Source organism: Tursiops truncatus, chromosome 1, assembly GCF_011762595.2.
Source record: "Tursiops truncatus isolate mTurTru1 chromosome 1, mTurTru1.mat.Y, whole genome shotgun sequence".
Classification (NCBI taxonomy): Eukaryota; Metazoa; Chordata; class Mammalia; order Artiodactyla; family Delphinidae; genus Tursiops; species Tursiops truncatus.
The window spans coordinates 147,215,958-147,234,054 of record NC_047034.1 but is presented as its reverse complement, the minus strand read 5'-3'; the positions used below and the strand labels follow the sequence as shown (position 1 = coordinate 147,234,054).

Sequence of the window (18,097 nt, the reverse complement as noted above, 5' to 3'; positions counted from 1 at the left end):
AGAATGAAATAATGCCATTTGCAGCAACATGGATGAACCTAGAGATTATCAATCCAAGTGAAGCAAGTCAAAAAGATTAAGACAAATACCATATGAGATCACTTATATGTGGAATCTAAAATGTGACACAAATAAAATCTACGAAACAGAAACAGACTCACAGACATAGAAAACAGACTTGTGGTGGCCAAGGGGGAGAGGGCATGTGGGAGGGATGGATTGGGAGTTCGGGATTAGCAGATGCAAACTATTATATATAGAATGGATAAACAATAAGGTCCTACTGTAGAGCACAGGGAACTATATTCAATATCCTGTGATAAACCATAATGGAAAGAATATGAAAAAGAATATAGATGTATAACTGAATCACTTTGCTGTACAGTGGAAATTAACACAAAATGGTAAATCAATTATACTTCAAATGAAGTAAATTTTTTAAAAAGTCCCCATCTCTCTGTCTCTGGCCCTGGGAACGGTGGGCATAGACCAGATTTAGGGGTTCAGATGGCCCGGGGACCACCTGCCCAATTGTCTATTGCTAGATTTGAGAAAATACAATTCCCATTCCTCACTTTCTGGCCTCTGGCTGCTGACCCAGGGCAGTGGTTGTTTTCAGGGAAAGGGAATAGGCACCCCTCCAGAACCTGAGATCTGCCCTTCAAAGGTGTGGATGTGGGTAGCGAAAGATGTGGCCTGGCTCATGTCAAAAGCCTTGAATGCCAGGCTGTTTGACCCCAAAACTCAACATAGCAGCCCAGGCCTCCACGCTCCTCCCCACGCCAGGCAAGCCCAGCTGGGCGCGTGCAATTCCTCTCAGGCCCTAAGGGGGGCAGCACTGGCCTGAGCCTGGGGGGCTTTGTCCAGGGGCGTGGCCAGTGCCAGAGCGCGCAAATTCCCGCGCACTTAAGGGGGAGTGTTGGTGACGAGCTCAGGCAAAAGCGAGCGCCGCCCCTGCCTCTGTTCTCCAGGCTGGAATGCTAGTCCATCTAGTTGCCAGGGGGATTCCCCAGATGTCCAGGCCCCCTCGGACCTCAGCATAAGCCCCCAAGGATGAGGGAAAAGAGGACCCCCATTAGAGGGACTCTCAGTCACCAGGTAGGTAGGGGACCGGGGACACAGCTGGCTCCTGCATCCTGATGGCCAGCAGCATGGTGACTAGCGGTATGGCTGCGTCTTCAAGGCTGGAGCAGGAAGCTGGGCCTCCGGGTGCATGGGTGGGAGGAGGAGCTTCTTGATGACGTAAGGCCCGAGGAAGGGCGTGGCTTTTTGGTGACTCGCCTCCAGGAAGGGGGCGGGCTCTTAATGACGAGACGCCAGGGAGGGGGCAGGCGTTCATTGATAAAAACGCTGGGCTCTCTCGGGCGCGAGCGCCGCGTAGCAAATCCAGCCAGCGCCACGCGCTGCCGCGGCCTGGCGGAAGCCAGAATTAGCCGGGCCCGCGCATCGCCGAACCGCCCTCATGGAGCCCGCGGCCGGCTTCCTGTCCCCGCGCCCCTTCCCGCGTGCTGCCGCCCTGCCAGCGCCCCCCGCCGGGCCCGGACCTCCTGGGAGTCCCATGCCGGGACCTGAGCCGGAGGTGCTGGCCGGGCCGCTGGCGCTGGACCCTGGGCGCCTCATCACTGACCCGCGCAGCGGCCGCACCTACTTCAAAGGGCGCCTTTTGGGCAAGGTGAGCTGGGGGGTGGTGTCAGCGAGGGTAGAGGGGGACCCTGCCGGCCTCTTTGCCCGCGCGGGGCGTGGCAGGGGCGTTTGGCCTCGGCGCGGGAACCTCTGCTGGCCTGCCCTGGCGCTCCCCTGGAGCGCCCTGCCTGATGCCCCCTCCTTATAGGGGGGCTTCGCCCGCTGCTACGAGGCCACTGACACAGAGACCGGCAATGCCTACGCGGTCAAAGTCATCTCGCAGAGCCGCATCACCAAGCCGCATCAGCGCGAGAAGGTGAGCCGGGACCCAGTCCCAGCAAACGACGGGTGGGGTGGGGACAGTGGCGTGGGAGCCCTTTGCGGATGACAACCCCGCGTCCCCATTGCAGATCCTAAACGAGATTGAGCTGCACCGCGGCCTGCAGCACCGCCACATTGTGCGTTTCTCGCACCACTTTGAGGATGCTGACAACATATACATTTTCCTGGAGCTCTGCAGCCGAAAGGTGAGGGATGGTGATGGAGGTGGGGGAGGGAATGGGGACCTTAAGACCCAAAGTTGGAGCCCTGGTTTTCCTCAGCAAGCACAAGTGGAGGGAGGATCCGGGAGGGCAGACGAGGGGCTGAGGCAGTGGCTCTCTGCAGTCCCTGGCCCACATCTGGAAGGCCCGGCACACCCTGTTGGAGCCAGAGGTGCGCTACTACCTTCGGCAGATCCTTTCCGGACTCAAGTACTTGCACCAGCGAGGCATCTTGCACCGAGACCTCAAGCTGGGTGAGACTCCGGGGCCAACAGGATGGGGGGTTGGGGAGGCAGAGAAAAAGGCGTCTGACACATTTCTCTACCCCGGTCCAGGAAATTTTTTCATCACTGAGAACATGGAACTGAAGTTGGGGGATTTTGGGCTGGCAACCAGGTTGGAGCCCCCGGAGCATAGGAAGAAGTGAGTGTTTGAGGAGGGGGGTGGCCACAGTCTGTGTGACACAGATGACGTGCGTGACAGACACTAAATATGTATGTGGTAGGCACGATGACTGCCTGATGTGTCTGTGTAATAGATGGGAAAGGATGATGGGCTGTGTGTGTGTGTGTGTGTGTGTGAGGTGGTGGCAGTGGCAGCCTGGGTGAATGGGAATGATGGAGAGGCTGTGGGTCCTCTGTGTGTTTAGTCCCCGAGACGGATGGGTGTAAGGATTCTTGGAGTTGTATGACTGATCCTGTGTGAATGTGGATGGTGACATAAGAATGTGTGAGATGGACTGAGAGTGTAGGGATGGTGGGACATGACACCCCGTGTGTCACGATAACCTGCTGTGGCAACGAAGACTGGGTGTAAAACAGATAGCATGTGTGGTAGTTGAGTGTTTATGGGGGACGTGACAGCTGGTGTTGGTGTGTGTGGCACAGACCATAGGAGGTGACAGCCTGTATGGGTGTCTGACAGACGGGAGTGGGGGAAGGAGGAAGGGATCAGTGATGGACCCTCTGTTGACCCTGGAGGAGGGGGCTGGGTTGGGGGTCAGGGCCTCCCCCTGTCCTGCAGAGCAGCTGAGCAGCTGGGCCAGGCGGGTGGGCAGGGACTCAGCTGCCATCCCTGGCATCCATTGTCTCAGAACAAGCAGGAGTTCTCTGGCCTTTGGTGACAGGCAGCTGCTTTGTCTGGACTCACAGTGGGGGCAGGGATGAGGGGCCAGCCAGGCTGCTTCTGAACCTTGTCCTCTGCTCTTCCCTACCCCCTTTCAGGACCATCTGTGGCACCCCCAACTATGTGGCCCCAGAAGTGCTGCAGAGACAGGGCCACGGCCCTGAGGCAGATGTGTGGTCCCTGGGCTGTGTCATGTGAGTCCCAGGGTCATGTGCACACAGGGGGTACCCAGGGAGGCATATGTTCCACTTTACTCCTGACCCCCTTTCTCTGCCCCACAGGTACACACTGCTATGTGGGAGCCCCCCCTTTGAGACGGTTGACCTGAAGGAGACATACCGTTGCATCAAACAGGTTCACTACACGCTGCCTGCCAGCCTCTCACTGCTTGCCCGGCAGCTCCTGGCCACCATCCTTCGAGCCTCACCCCAAGACCGCCCCTCAATTGACCAGATCCTGCGCCACAACTTCTTTACCAAGGTTTGTGGCCCCCCAGACATGTCCAGTCTGCGGATTCCCAGGGGATTGAATGGGAGCAGGTGACAGGACCCCTGCACTGCTCTTCTCTGCTCACACGCCTTCTCTCTTCAGGGCTACACCCCCTACCGGCTCCCTGTCAGCAGCTGTGTGACAGTCCCAGACCTGACACCCCTTAACCCAGCTAGGATTCTGTTTGTCAAAGTTACCAAGAGCCTATTTGGGAGGAAGAAGAGTAAGAGTGAGTCTGGGGCGTCAGTGGTTTTGAGGGTGCAGAGCGGCAGGGGGCTCGTCAAGTACATGTGAGGGTGTGAGGCTGAGTCCCTGGGGAGAGCGTGTGTTACACAGGCACGTTGGGGAGGCCTAACAGTGTCATCCCAGCGGGAAGCAGGGGGGCTGGACAGGGTTCTGAGGATTCTCTCTCGCCCCACCCAGATAAGAACCATCCTGAGGAGCGGGACGAAGTCTCCTGTTTGGTGAACAGCCTCACTCGGATGTCCATTGGCCGTCAGGGTGCCAGGCCCGAGGTGAGGTGCTCACGTGGACAGTGTTCCCCTGACTCACCCCCACCCTAGCAGCTGCGGGAAGCCTGGGATAAAAGAGGCTGATGAAACATCTAGCCTCGTGGTGGCCTAATTGGCTGTGTCTCATCAGCCAGGAAGGGCTGACCTGGGGTGCCCCGGGTGCCAGGGCAGGGCCGGGCCATGGACTCTCAAGGATTTGGATTTTGGGGCCTATCTCACTCCCTTTCTCCACCCAACCCTCCAGGCTCCGGCAGCTTCAGGTCCAGCCCCCGTCAGCCTGGTAGAGACAGCACTTGAGGACAGTTCACCCCGTGGGACACTGGCGAGCAGTGGAGATGGTGAGCCACCAGGAGGGTGAAGGGTGCTAGAGGTTGCTGGGCCTGAGACCAGGCCCAAAGGGAAGGAGTGGGTGGAGAGTCACTGTCTAGGACCTTGAGGACTATTGCCTAATTCTCAGTGCCCTGTTCCCTTCAGGGTTTGAAGAAGGTCTGACTGTGGCCACAGTGGTGGAGTCAGCCCTCTGTGCTCTGAGAAACTGCCTGGCCTTCATGTCCCCAGGTGAGGCTGGGGTCTGGTGTATGTGAATGGTGGTGGGAGTTCTTAGACTGGGAGGCCAGGAACAGGTCCTCATTCCTTCCTCTTCCATGACAGCTGAACAGAACCCCGCTCCCCTGGCCCAGCCAGAGCCTCTGGTGTGGGTCAGCAAGTGGGTTGACTATTCCAACAAGTTTGGCTTTGGGTATCAACTGTCCAGCTGCCGTGTGGCCGTGCTCTTCAACAATGGCACACACATGGCCCTGTCAGCCAACAGAAAGTAAGTGGTGTCTTGGGGTGTCTTGTATCCAGCCCACTGTACTCATCAGGGCTGTACCTTGGTGTGTGCTCCTGGGCTCCCGGACCTGCAGTCTCTCAGGGGAGGGGCGTGGGTACAGGGCTCCATCTGACTTCTGTCTCCATCTCCTCCCCTCTAGGACTGTGCACTACGACCCCACCAGCACCAAGCACTTCTCCTTCTCTGTGGGTGCTGTGCCTCGGGCCCTGCAGCCTCAGCTGGGTGTCCTGAGGTATTTTGCCTCCTACATGGAGCAGCGCCTCATGAAGGTTTGTGGACTGGGGTGGAGCACGTTGAGGACGAACACATCCTGATCCCTTTCTGTTCCCCTTTGGGGGTGGGTGGGCGAGGGGATGGGTGCTGCAGCTAGAAGCTGAACCTCTAAGGGAGACATGAATGGAGAGAGGACTGACTCATGTCAGACAAGTGACCTGCCCCTGCTCCCAGGGTGGAGATCTGCCCAGTGTGGAAGAGGTGGAGGTGCCCGTCCCCCCACTCCTGCTACAGTGGGTCAAGACTGATCAGGCCCTACTCATGCTCTTTAGTGATGGCACCATCCAGGTAAGAGCTCCTCTTGGAGTTGGGGGTAAGGTCTGGGAGGTCCAGGGTGCTGGGGAGGAAACGGTCTGGGCCTTAGGCCCTGATCAGTGCCACCCTCCTGCACACAGGTGAACTTCTACGGAGACCACACCAAGCTGATCCTCAGTGGCTGGGAGCCCCTCCTTGTGACTTTTGTGGCCCGCAATCGCAGTGCTTGTACTTACCTTGCTTCCCACCTTCAGCAGCTGGGCTGTTCCCCAGACCTGAGGCAGCGGCTCTGCTATGCTCTGCGCCTGCTCCGGGACCGCTGCCCAGTCTAGGCCCCAACCTGCGGGGCCGGCCACCACCCAAGCCCTCAGGCCTGACGCCTGTGCCTGTAAGGCTCTGGCCCTTGCCTTTGTGGCCCTCCCTGTTCCTTTGGTGCCTCACTGGGGGCTCTGGGCCGAATCCCCCAGGGAATCAGGGACCAGCTTTACTGGGGTTGGAGGCGGCCTCCTACCCCTTCTCCAAGAAAAGCCTAAGCCTTAGCCCCCCGCTAGGGGGCGTTATTTATGGACCACTTTTATTTATTGACAGACATTTATTTATTGGGATGTGAGCCCCAGGGAGGGCCTCCTCCTGGTATAATAAACCGTTTTTGCAAAACTCGGGGGAGTCCTCACTCGCAGTAGAGCCTGTGGACCGTGGCCACGGCGAAGAAGGAGGCGTTGGTGACCGCGGCCGTGGCCAGCCTGTCGCTGGCCCAGTCCTAGAGCGCGCGGTTGACCACGCACATGCCCTGTCCGGCGCGCGGCCCCAGCACCACGCTGCACACCAGCTTGTAGCGCGGCGGGCTGAGCTCGCGCAGGCGCAGGCGCACATGCACCAGCTCACACAGCTCCGGTGCCAGCCGCCCGGCCTCGGCGTGGGAGGAGCACGCTTCGCGCAATCCTGCCTCCAACGCCGCTTCCAGGGCCTGCTGTGCGTACGCGGCCTCACAGCGCTCCCGTGGCGCCGACTCCGTGCGGTACGAGGGCGCTGCTCAGCGGGCGGTCGCCAGGGGTAAGCCAGAGGAGCTGACCCACGAGCCTAGAGGGGGCAAGGGGCCCAGGGATGGGCGCCGACCCCGAAGACCTGCGCCTGGCCCGGCCCACGAGTTGCGGCGCGAAAAGGACGAGGCCGGACCTAGCACGGAGCCACGGCGGGAGGCCGGGCCCGTGCCGTCTGGTCGGGTCTCATCGATGCTGGGCAGACAGCCTGGAGGCTGCGCTGGTGATTGTTTCAGCCCATGGTCTTTGGCAGCCTCCTCCTCCTCGTAACCGGAGGGCACAGGCCTGCCAGCCGTGGACCTGCCGGCTGGAAGACCCACGCTTGGACGGGATGGCCCTCACTGGCCGTCTCTGTACACCATCCCGTGTCTTACTTAGTGATAAGAGTTTTTAACCCCTAATCCCTTCTTACCTGTTTTTTTGGGGACAGGTGAATCAAATAGTCCGGGGCTGTGTGGATTCCTAGGTGCTTAGAGGGTTAAGGGCTGTTAGGGACACAAGAAGGGGAGAGATGCTGCTCAGACTGTCATCTTGCTATCCCTGCCCCCTGAGCTCCACTTTCCTTGGGCACTATGGAGGTTAGTTAAATGAGCTCGAAGTACACCTCCTTTTCTCCCTTCCACCTGACTTCACCAGCAGGAGAAGGGGGAGATGTATCTGCCCTCTGCCTCAGCCTAGACAGTGGCGCCTCCACCCCCTGACCAGAGGGAGGGACAGACAGACCCAACTCCTTCATCCCCCACAGATCCTTCTAGCCCTGTGAGTCTTGAATCCAGACATCCTCCACCCCTACCTGCTCTTACGGTGGCTGGCACAAAGATCCCTACAGCTGGCTGCGGCTGGGGCCAGGTGACTCAGGATGGTCCTTCCACTCTCTGCTTTTGGCTTCCGGCCCTACCTCCAGAATCACTTCTGGGATGGCTGCCCTCTTCTCCCGAAGCTCCTCAGACACCTGAGTCACCTGTAGCCTTTGGCCTCCAAGCTCTCTCCTAACAGCCCTTGCCTGGCTGGCCTGGCTGGCAGGTGGGAGGTTAAGGGCCCCTTGCCTTTGTTGTGGAGTTGCCACGGGTTACTGGGCAAGCACGCCCCTCTTCCCGGTTCCCTCTTTCCTGTCCTGGCTCTGGCTTAACCTGAGTGTGCCTACTATGAGCACGTGCCAGGTGACTGAGTCATCAGGGGAGAGGGATCAGCGGGGGCTTAGAGCCCAAGGGCATACAAGTCTGACTGAAGGGGCAGATGTAGAGAGAGGGGCTCTGGTCAGATTGGTGTCCCCCGACCCCAGAGCTCTTGACCCACTGTCCATTTCACTCCTTGTGAAGACTGGCTCTCCACTTGTCAGCAAGTCTCAGAGGGCCTGGGATATGGGGAAACCCTGAGGCTGTGGGGGAGGCCCCTCAGAAATCCGGACCTGGGCCTACAGGAAGAAGCTCCCCCACCCCCGCCCCCGGCCCTGTCATCTCCCCGTCAGCCTCAACTAGGGCAAAAGTTTTCCGTTCCCTGTGCCTAGCTAGGGTGTGGCTCGGATGACTTCCTCAATTCAGGGCTGGGGGAGGGGAAGGGAGACCCATCCGAATACAGACCTGATGCAACAGTGATGACTCCACTCCTAAGTGCACCCTGCTGACCTCAATGCCCTGGGGCTTGTCCCCAGCTATCCACACCTCTTGTGTGCCCTACTGCTCAGATTGCCGACCCCCCCCCCACCCCCCGTTCGGTTGCATTTCAGGGATGCCAGAGATCATGACTCCTCTTTCAGAGGTGACACCTCCTCACCTGACCCCTCTCTGGGAGCAACAGGACTGCCACCTCCCAAACAAGCCAGGTCTGGGCCCTGAAAACGGTCCATAGGGACAAGGACTTTCCCCGCTGAGGGGGGTTCCCCAGGCCTGGCTAGCCCGATCTTGACCCTGTGTGCCTGTTGGGGGGAGGGTGGGAGGGGGCAGGGAGTTTGAACTTTGAACCCAGGACAGGCAGGGGCCAGGGTGCCAAGACCCTCCGATTCTGCTTAGGGCCCCTCTAGGGCTGAAGTTTTCTCTGGGCCTGTGGGAGCTGGGCGGGGCCTCGTCTCTGGCTGGGCTCTAGTTTCCGTGGAAACCCACAGGCTTCCCACCCCAGCGCTGCCTGGGCATGCTCCCAGCTGGGGCCTCATCCACAGCCAGCCTCTCCTCCAGAGTCCAGTCCGCTCTACCTTGGCCTCTCTTGGTCCCCTCCCTGAGTCCCCATCCCCAGGCCAAGCCTCTGGCCTCCTCCACTGGCCTCTGATGCCTTTAGGAACCTGGGCCTCCTGCCTCATTCCTAAACTTTAGCTTCTCAGCAAACAGGCCTCCCAAGCTCTTGCCCCTCCCTCTCGGGCCTTTCTATCTCCTCACCAGCTTTAGGGCTCAACCAGGCCTCCTGCTCCTTCCACCTACCGCCTCCCACGGACCAGCAGACAACAGGCCTCCTAGGCTGTTCCTCCTGCTCACTCCCCTGCCCTCCCCCACCCATGGAGACCCCAGGACTGATTGTGCACGGGGAGGCTGCGCCCTTTTCCACAGCACTCCGAAGCCTCGTCAACAACCCCCTATACAGGTGAGGGGGGGCCCCGTTTGTGGGTTTTCCCTAGCTGGCTCTGCTGGGCCCCTTGACTCTGAGGAAGCTCTGGGTACAGAGGAAGTGGGGAATTAGGACTTAAGCCTCCTCCCTGGTGAACTCAGTCTGGGGAAGTCAAGTGTAGAGGATAACTACTGGTCGCTTAGTGTCTACGAGAGCCAGAGGTGGGGGCACTGGGGACAGGAGCTCAGAGCAGCTATGTGACCTCAGGGAAAGGCCTTCCTGTTTTGGATCTTAGGCTCCTGGCAGAGAAGAGCCCTCTGCCCCCAGGACCCTGAGAAATGGAATGTAACTTGAGTGCCTCCCTAGGGAGGCAGAGGAGCAGATAACCCTGCTCTGGGAACTGCAGACTCACAAGAGGAACAAAGCTCAAGAGACTGAGCCAGAGTTGCAGACAGGAAGTAGTTCAAGGGTGCTGCCTGGGGCGCACTGCCTGCCCAGGATGCTGTGCTGTCTGAAACCAAGGGATAGAGTACGGGGGTAACGCTGGTCAGGAGAACTAGAATGCAGCTTTCTATTCCCCCTGCCTCAGAGCTGGGCCCCTCCCTACGGGTCGGTGACTCCTATAACCCTACTTCTTTGGGCATCGCAGTCTGGTCTGAGCAGTGGGAACCCCCAGGCCTTGGACCGGAGACTGGGAGGCTCCAGGAAGCTCAAGCTTCATCTCCTGCTTCCTACCCGCTATGCTGTTCAGAGGCCCAGAGGGTGGGGCCGGTAGTGATCGTGAAGATGGAAAATGTGGTCCGGCCTCATGATGGTGCCTCACTGACACGTCTATTTGCAGCCGGTGTACTCTGCACCCCCAACCCTACCCTCTCCTGTCTGGAGGAGGCTGAAAAAGCTGAGTTTGCAGTCTGTGGAGGAGAAGCCAAAAAGAGTTTCCCTTCCCCCAAGACACAGGCTGGGGGGGAGGAGAGGGGTATTGGGATCAACCTTGTATCAGCCCTGGTGCCCCCTCAGTGATCAATTGATCAAACATAGCCACCTCGTAGGGTTTGGGATTCGCATCCCGTTTCAGGGATGAGAAAGCTGAGTTAATGAGTAGGAAGTCTCTTGCCTAGGCACCACAAGGTGGAGGTGGAATTAGAACCACACCTGTGTGACCCAGACCTTCGGGTGGAGGGACTGTCTCTTTTACAGGGCAGATAAGTAAACGGAGTTGGGCAAAGGCAAAGCCTAGAGTTGCACAGAGACTCTGGCCTCCTCTTCCTGGTTCTCTGCCCCTCTCTCCCACAGTGATGTTCGCTTTGTCGTCGGTCAAGAACGGCAGGAGGTGTTTGCCCACCGATGCTTGTTGGCATGTAGATGCAACTTCTTCCAGCGACTTCTGGGCTCAGAGCCGGGCCCCGGGGTGCCTAGCCCTGTGGTGCTGAGCACCGTGCCAGCTGAGGCCTTCCTGGCAGTGCTGGAGTTTCTGTACACCAACAGTGCCAAGCTGCACCGCCACTCCGTGAGCCCACCGGGCAGGGGTCTGGGTGGGAGGAGGGGTGGCTGAGGGACGGGGGAGACTCCTTTCCACTCCCCCAATCACCCACTCTGCAGGTGCTGGAAGTGCTGACGGCGGCTGTGGAGTATGGGCTGGAGGAACTGCGAGAGGTGGGTTTATGTGGCGCCTCATCTCGTTTCCCCCGCCTCTTATGGGCTTCAGTTCCTATCCTGCCTCACACACCGGCTAGCCTGGAGAGCAACGTGCACCGGTACAGACAGAAGTATGGGTATCTCTGTGTAGATAGGCATTTATGTGTGCCTGTGTGCAAACGGATATGCGCGTGCCCTGTGTGTGCTGTGGGGGCATGTGGGGTGTTTATGGATGGTGCTGTAGATACCAGGATAAGTTAGCCTTGATCCCTGTTCTTCAAAGAGAGACAGACACAAGAAAACTCTCAACCCAGTACCATAAGAAGTGTGACAGATAAGGGCAAATGGTGCTGAGACTGTACGGAGAGTCTCTAGTCTCGCCACCAGGGAGAGAGGAGGGGAAGACTTCCTGGAGGAGGAAACATTTGTGTTGGATCAGGTAGAACAGGTAGGAGTTTGTTCAGAGGGGGAGAGGAAAGATGGCGTTCTAGTTACAGAGACAGAGGTACAAAGATGCTGGTGAGACATTTAGTGTGGCTGGACTCAGTGTGTGAGAGGAGAGGGAGATATGAGATTGGAGAGCATGCCAAGGGCTGGTTCCTGCAGAACTTTCAAGAATTTGGACTTCTTTTACCCAGAGGGCAGTGGAAATTCATGAGGTTTCAGATAAAGGAGTGAGGATTTGGAAGCTAAGGGGAGAAGGGATTAGGGCTTACCAGTCCAGTAAGGGGGGGTGGGGGTGGCAGTGGTTGCCCGAGAGAGGTGCATGGCTTTGAGAGAAGTGGAATTGTCATGACCCAGTGCTTTTCTGGATGTGGGGGGTGAGAGGGAGATGTTGTGGATGAAATTCAAGTTTCTGGTTAAAAGAGAAGTGTCTTCAAGTCCAGAGGGGGACACATGGAGAAAGATTAAGTGTCCTGAGAGAAAGGGAGAGTGGAATTTTCACATGGCTCTTATCTAGCTTGATTAGTGAGGAATGTTCTAAAAGGTAGGTCGCTGGGCTTGGCTTTGCTAGTTTCTAGCTCCTCCAGGTGTGCCAAGTCTCGGGCCCTGGTGATTCCCTGCCTCCCTTGGCCTGGGAGGTCTGTATGGGCCTGGGGCTGCTGTAAGCCTGGGTGGCTCACTGCTCCAAGCCTGCTCACTGCTTCTGGACTGGGGCTGGGGTCTTGGAAGAGGGACATTTGGGCACAACCCACATTCGTTTCTGTTCCCAGCTGTGCCTGCAGTTTGTGATGAAGGTGCTGGATGTGGAGCTGGTTTGCGAGGCCCTGCAGGTGGGTGTTGCTGGACAGGCTTGCAGGTGGTCCCCCTATGGAGGGCCGGGCTACATGGCCCCTCCAGTCTCAACCCGACCTCCCTCATTCTGCTCTCAGATTGCCGTATCCTTTGGCCTGGGACCGCTGCAGGAGCGCTGTGTAGCTTTCATAGAGGCCCACAGCCAGGTACAGCTCCCGACCTTCATACTCCCAACCCCACACGCCTCATCCTGCTCCCCACTGACCCAATCGCGGACCCACAGGAGACCCTCCGGACCCGTGGTTTCCTGGAGCTGTCGGCACCCGCGTTGCTGCTCCTGCTGCGCAGCGACAAGCTCTGCGTGGATGAGGCCGAGCTGGTCCTGGCAGCCCGGAGCTGGGCGCGCGTGGGCGCGGTGAGCGGGAGCTGAGGGGAGCGCGGGGTGGGGGCGCTGAAGGAGGCTCGGGACGCAGGAACCCGGGGAGCGGGCGGCTGGGCAGGTGCCCCCGCCCGCCTGGGCTCAACGCTGGCGTCGGCAGGCGGTGCTGGAGCGGCCTGCGGCCGAGGTGGCGGCCCCGGTGGTGCGGGAGCTGAGACTGGCCTTGCTGGCTCCGGCAGAGCTGAGCGCCCTGGAAGAGCAGAACCGGCGGGAGCCGCTCATCCCGGTACGGACGCGGGGAACAAGGCTCAGATTCACTCCGCGGCGTGGGGGGAAGGGCGGGGGGCGCAGCCCAGGATCTGCGGGCTGAGGTAGGTATTGCGTGACTCCGCCATGACTCGCCTCCCCTGCAGGTGGAACAGATCGTAGAGGCGTGGAAATGCCATGCTCTGCGGAGAGGGGATGCGGCCCGGGGCGCCCCGTGCCGCCGCCGGAAGGGTACCCTGCCCCGGGAGCATCATCGCTTTCTGGACCTGCCCTTTAAGTGACCAAATGCCACGACTTGCGAGGACTTCTGGGCCTCTCCTAAACTACAGCTCCCAACATGCTCCGCGCTCGGAGCGGGGTTCCGCTCCCAGAATGCCCGGCTAGCGGGGCGCAGGAGGGGCGGCAGTCTGAGACGCGCAGGGGCTGTGGGTGAGGTTCCGGGGGAGGGCGAGCTTGAGCGGCGCGTCAGTGGGCTGAGCCTTGGCTTCAAGGCCCTCGCGAAGCCGGGAAGTGGGTTCCTTCGCGCTGTGCTCTGGCGTTACAGCCGGCTCTTGGGCACTCTCGCCCACCCTGTTTACTCATTTAATTCCCACATATCGTTTCAGCTCAGACCCTTCTTTAACTCCAGACCTGCCACCTGACGATCTCTCTCTAAATGTCCTACAGAGGCCTCAGACTCAATCCAAAATTGAGCTCGCCCCTCATCTTTCTCCAGTTTTGCCCCCATCGTGTTTCTCATCTCCGTGGGTGCCCAAGCCAGAAGTCTACCGCTCATCCTTGCTTTTTTCCTCTTCCTCACATCTGCCTCCCGTGGCTTCTACCTTTTAAGAGGCTGAAAGTTAGCAGAATATGCCACCCCAATATATGCCTTTTTGGCATAAGGTTATTTTAAGCTGATTACTTTGAGAAAAGGGAGAAGTTTTGAAAACAGAGAAGTTACCCTTTTGTAAGGGAAATTTTTAGAATGGAAATCTCCATTTGTAAGGGTGTCTCCCTCTCTGTAGCAGGATGACTAACTCACAGGAGAATCTTCCAGTGAAGTCAGTGAAATCTGCTTAATAAACCTTATCCTTGCTTTTGGTGCTTTTTCCTGATGGCCTTCCTATAACTGGCCTCCCCACAGTTTTCTTTCTGTTGTTAGCTGAAGGAGGTATTTAAGCAGGTATTTTAGGCCACCTCAGGGAGTTACTCATTTTCCCCTGGGTATTTCCTATGTATACATGAGATATACATGCTAATAAACTTCTCGGTTTTTTTGTTTTCTCTTGTTAAGATGTCTTATTACAAAGATCTCAGCCAAGATCACAGAGAGTAGAGAGAAAATTATTTTTCCTCTCCTAAAAGATCTTTCCAGTTGGTTCAGTTCTCTCAGCCCAGTTCAGCCAGTCCTATCTGTGGCAGGAATCACTGCCACAGGCTCTTATTAATTCTGCCTTCACTCCAGCGGCGACCCCCCCACCCCCCGCCCCAACCATTTCCCACACTGCTGCCAGACTTGTGTAAGATTGTCAGCCCTACTCTCCTTATTAAGTTCCTCAACATTCCCACTGCCCTCAGGACAAAATATAATCTATTTCACTTTTAGGGAACTCAAAATTACTAGTGGTTCCAAACATTAGCAACTCTTCTCTCAACTACTGCCTTTGCGTAAATTCGCTGGTCCGGAAGGCAATGGTCCTCCAGCTCTGGATTTACTTTCTTGGTTATTGAAGACTCCCCATTCATTTGTTACACATTTTTGTTTTCTTGAGGATCTGAATCTCCCTGGAGAAAGATCTCTGGGGCCTGGAGTGGTGCCTTATTCATTTCTACTTCCCCAGTCCCTGTCACATAATCAGTGCTCTGTAAATGTTCAGTGATGACTTTGCTTTCTTATTTAAATATTATTTTATTCCATTAAGATACTATCAGTGTGGGGCTTCCCTGGTGGCAGCAGTGGTTAAGTATCCACCTGCCAATGCAGGGGACACGGGTTCGAGCCCTGGTCCGGAAAGGTCCCACATGCCGCGGAGCAGCTAAGCCTGTGCGCCACAACTACTGAGCCTGCGCTCTAGAGCCCATGAGCCACAACTACTGAAGCCCGCGCTCCTAGAGCCCGTGCTCTGCAACAAGAGAAGCCAACACAATGGGAAGCCCCCGCACCGCAGCGAAGAGTAGCCCCCGCTCACCGCAACTAGAGAGAGCCCGCGTGCAGCAACAAAGACCCAATGCAGCCAAAAAAAAAGAAAAAGAAAAAGAAAAGGATACTATCAGTGTGAAATTAGGGACAATTAACTTTTTTTTTTTTTTTTTGGCTGTGCCTCTCGCCTTGTGGGATCTTAGTTCCCCAACCAGGGATCGAACCCGTGCCCTCTGCAGTGGAAGTGCGGAGTCTTAACCCTGGACCGTCAGGGAAGTCCCTAATTGGAAAAAAATATTCTTCTTTCTCAGGGATTTTATGTAAAAATATATTGTGCGAGGATTAAAAATAGTTATTTGCTATTATTTCTCAAGACTGAAAATGTGGTTACCCTCAGTACCACTTTGTTTGGATAATGAAAATTGAAGACAAACTAGTCCTAGAGGACTGGTTTAACCTAGAGGACTGGTTAAATTAACTATGGTATATTCCTACAGTGATATTAAAAAATACCCATGATTGGGACTTCCCTGGTTGTCCAGTGGTTAAGAATCCGCCTTCCAATGCAGGGGATGTGGGTGCCACCCCTGTTTGGGAACTAAGATCCCACATGCCGCGGAGCAACTAAGCCTGCACGAGAAGCCCGTGTGCCGCAACGAAGAGCCCGTGCGCTGTAACAAAGACTCAGCGCAGCTAAAATTAAAAAACAACAAAAAAAGAAATCCATGACTTTTGGTAAGAAAAGCACAGTGCAGACCAAGTAGAGCATGATTCATTTTGCTGAAAGAAAAGGTAATATTGAGAAGAAAAAGTTTTCCTTGCTCCTCTTCAGGTCCTTGGCTGGATCTGAAGATTAAACTGACAAAAACAATTAACAGGAGAAAAGCATACAGTGTTTTTAAAAAAATAAATTTATTTATTTATTTTTATTTGGCTGCTTTGGGTCTTCGTTGCTGCTAGTGGGCTTTCTCTAGTTGTGGTGAGCGGGGGCTACTCTTCGTTGTGTTGCTCAGGCCTCTCATTGTGGTGGCTTCTCTTGTTGTGGAGCATGGGCTCTAGGCGTGCGAGCTTCAGTAGTTGTGGCACAAGGGCTCACTAGTTGTGGCTCGCGGGCTCTAGAGTGCAGCCTCAGTAGTTGTGGCGCACAGGCTTAGTTGCTCTGCGGCATGTGGGATCTTCCCAGGCTAGGGCTCGAACCCGTGTCCCCTGCATTGGCAGGCGGATTCTTAACCACTGCGTCACCAGGGAAGTCCCTACAAATTTATTTAATGTAAGTTTTTACGTGACATGGGAGCCTTCATAAGGAAATGAAGACCAAAAGAAACAGTTAAGCCTGAGTATTTTTATGCTAGGTTAAAGGGTAGTAATCTGGGGGGGAATTTAGCAAGACTTGCTCTTTAGAATTCTTCTCAGAGTCTCCTTGTCCTTGGAGATGATGCTCCCTTCCTCTCGGTATACTAAGGGCAGCTCTCACTTGAGAGTTTTATGACCTGTTTCATGGGGTGTGTGTGTGTGTCGGGCATTGAGGGAGTGAGGAGGTCAGAATGACTTTCCTGTTTTCTCAAACTCCTTCAGCTTAAAATACTCAATATGTGGAGGTGCCATATTTTAGGATAGCATGTCCTGAACCCCATCGCTAAGTAGCGCAGTGATGAAGAGAATGCCTCTTCTGGAGCCAAGCTGCCTGGGTTTGAATCTCAGCTCCATCATTTTCTGGCTTTGTGATTTGATTGAGGCTATTTAACTTTCTATGCCTCAGTTTCTTTGTTTATAAAATGGAGATAAAAATAGAATCTATTTAGGTTCTCAGGAAGATTAATTTTGTAAAGTGCTTAGGACTGTAGTGGGACAGTACATGTGTTTAGAAAATAAATCTCTTCATTCACTTGTTACACAAATATTCATTGAGTGTTCATGTGCTAGACATTGATTTAGGGTCATGGGATCTATCAGAGGACAAATCAGGTAAAGTCTCTGCCTCACAGAACCTACATTCTAGGAGGAGAAAGAGCAGACAAGTAAAGAAATGCATGTATGATATTCCGGGGCGGGTTTGTACTCTGAAGAAAAAACATGTTACACAGCGACGTGGTGGTGTGATCAGATTTACATTTTAAACGATTACTTGGCCTTTGTGTGGAGGATTGGGACAAAGACGGTCAAGGGAGTGAGGCGGGGGCTGGGAGGCTATTGCCGGAATCCAAGAACTCTTGGAGCAGCTTGCTAGCACTGGAGGAAGTAAAACGTATGCGGTTGCGTGAAGCATATACTTTGAATATGAGAGTCAGTGGGAGCAGCTGATGGCTGTGAATTCGGAGGACACCAGGTAGGAGATGATACTTACTTAAAGCCACAGATCTAGGTAACCTCCCCTACCGTGAGGTAGATCTAAGACCCAGGAACAAGAGAACCACATTTGCTAGCTAGCCCTGTCCTCTCAGTAATGCTCTTGCTGTAGAGCACTTTTCACTGAGATCCTGTATTATGTACCCATTTTTTTTTTGTTTTTTTAGTTCTTGATTTCACCAAAAACTTAAGCTCCTTAAGAGAAGGAACCGTGTATATTTACACGGAAAACTGGCATCGAGCGAGCATTGAACGGGAACAATCTGACCAAACTGCCTCCTCTGCTATTTTTGGGAAGGGAACCAATAAGCCTGATTGGAAATGAACACTGTTGGCTTGATTTGTGTCGCTATATGTCGACCAAAAACGTTCAGTGCTTTTTCACGCCTTCCTTTATTTCGTCAACTTCATCACCTACTGCGAAGCCTTGGAGAGAAACCAGCAGAAAAGTAAAAGAGGCACACTTCGCAAAACGAAGTGAATAATTGGAAAGGAACTCCAACATCCGACACGAGCCTTTGTCTATATTCCCCCGGGTAATTACAGACAAGTTGTTAAAACACAGGATCAAACATTAACTTCTCGTTTTTTTAACTCCAATATGTACCCCCACTAAAATACGCAACCTCAAAAAATAAAACAAACTCTCAAAACTGTTTCCCTCCCTGGAAATCTTCAGTAAAAGGCGAAAATTCTATACAATCTGAAGAAAAACCACAATATGGTTACTTGCTTCCGCTTGGAACACTCCCAGAACAACGTAACACTCAGCTCAGTTATGGTTGCTCCGCTCCTGCGCAGTTCGCGCTCCCTGCGTGGGATTTACACAGACCATAGATTTCTAATAGGCACTGTCCCCTGCAACAGTGGACAAACCCCGTGGGGGGAA

The 18,097-nt window shown here is 55.3% G+C and overlaps 3 protein-coding genes across 5 annotated transcripts; 2 read left to right on the top strand and 1 right to left on the bottom strand.

The window, feature by feature from the left end:
* Positions 1 to 929: 929 nt before the first annotated feature.
* Positions 930 to 6,308, top strand: PLK3 (polo like kinase 3). 2 transcript variants are annotated; one of them, XM_033867588.2, is made up of 15 exons: positions 930 to 1,098; positions 1,832 to 1,939; positions 2,034 to 2,150; positions 2,290 to 2,419; positions 2,501 to 2,588; positions 3,389 to 3,484; positions 3,572 to 3,770; positions 3,882 to 4,008; positions 4,203 to 4,294; positions 4,536 to 4,629; positions 4,766 to 4,849; positions 4,943 to 5,105; positions 5,263 to 5,392; positions 5,571 to 5,684; positions 5,792 to 6,308. In XM_033867588.2, the coding sequence occupies exons 1-15, from the start codon at positions 1,054 to 1,056 to the stop codon at positions 5,981 to 5,983; spliced, it is 1,779 nt and encodes a 592-aa protein (XP_033723479.1). In that variant the 5' UTR covers positions 930 to 1,053; the 3' UTR covers positions 5,984 to 6,308. The 2 variants fall into 2 exon arrangements, with proteins under 2 accessions (XP_033723479.1, XP_019793474.1); XM_019937915.3 differs by having other exon boundaries at positions 953 to 1,672.
* Positions 6,309 to 6,321: 13 nt separating this feature from the next.
* DYNLT4 (dynein light chain Tctex-type 4) lies at positions 6,322 to 7,427 on the bottom strand. Its single transcript, XM_073803120.1, is given in 2 exon segments — positions 6,322 to 7,028; positions 7,415 to 7,427. Coding segments are annotated over 2 exon segments (720 nt in total).
* BTBD19 (BTB domain containing 19) lies at positions 7,018 to 18,097 on the top strand. Of its 2 annotated transcripts, none has more exons than XM_073790702.1 (8): positions 7,018 to 9,262; positions 10,520 to 10,733; positions 10,826 to 10,879; positions 12,076 to 12,135; positions 12,235 to 12,303; positions 12,381 to 12,512; positions 12,637 to 12,762; positions 17,376 to 18,097. In XM_073790702.1, the coding sequence occupies exons 1-8, from the start codon at positions 9,177 to 9,179 to the stop codon at positions 17,397 to 17,399; spliced, it is 765 nt and encodes a 254-aa protein (XP_073646803.1). In that variant the 5' UTR covers positions 7,018 to 9,176; the 3' UTR covers positions 17,400 to 18,097. The 2 variants fall into 2 exon arrangements, with proteins under 2 accessions (XP_073646803.1, XP_033723481.1); XM_033867590.2 differs by lacking the exon at positions 17,376 to 18,097 and adding an exon at positions 12,890 to 14,003.

Excerpts from the sequence above, each read along its gene's own strand:
- PLK3 (XM_019937915.3), top strand. The coding sequence starts at position 1,463 with ATGGAGCCCGCGGCCGGCTTCCTGTCCCCGCGCCCCTTCCCGCGTGCT. Across the intron at positions 4,630-4,765 it reads ACTGGCGAGCAGTGGAGATG|GGTTTGAAGAAGGTCTGACT; the intron begins GTGAGCCACCAG and ends TGTTCCCTTCAG. Across the intron at positions 5,393-5,570 it reads TGGAGCAGCGCCTCATGAAG|GGTGGAGATCTGCCCAGTGT; the intron begins GTTTGTGGACTG and ends CCCTGCTCCCAG.
- BTBD19 (XM_033867590.2), top strand. The coding sequence starts at position 9,177 with ATGGAGACCCCAGGACTGATTGTGCACGGGGAGGCTGCGCCCTTTTCC. Across the intron at positions 12,304-12,380 it reads TCATAGAGGCCCACAGCCAG|GAGACCCTCCGGACCCGTGG; the intron begins GTACAGCTCCCG and ends GCGGACCCACAG. Across the intron at positions 12,763-12,889 it reads GGCGGGAGCCGCTCATCCCG|GTGGAACAGATCGTAGAGGC; the intron begins GTACGGACGCGG and ends CCTCCCCTGCAG.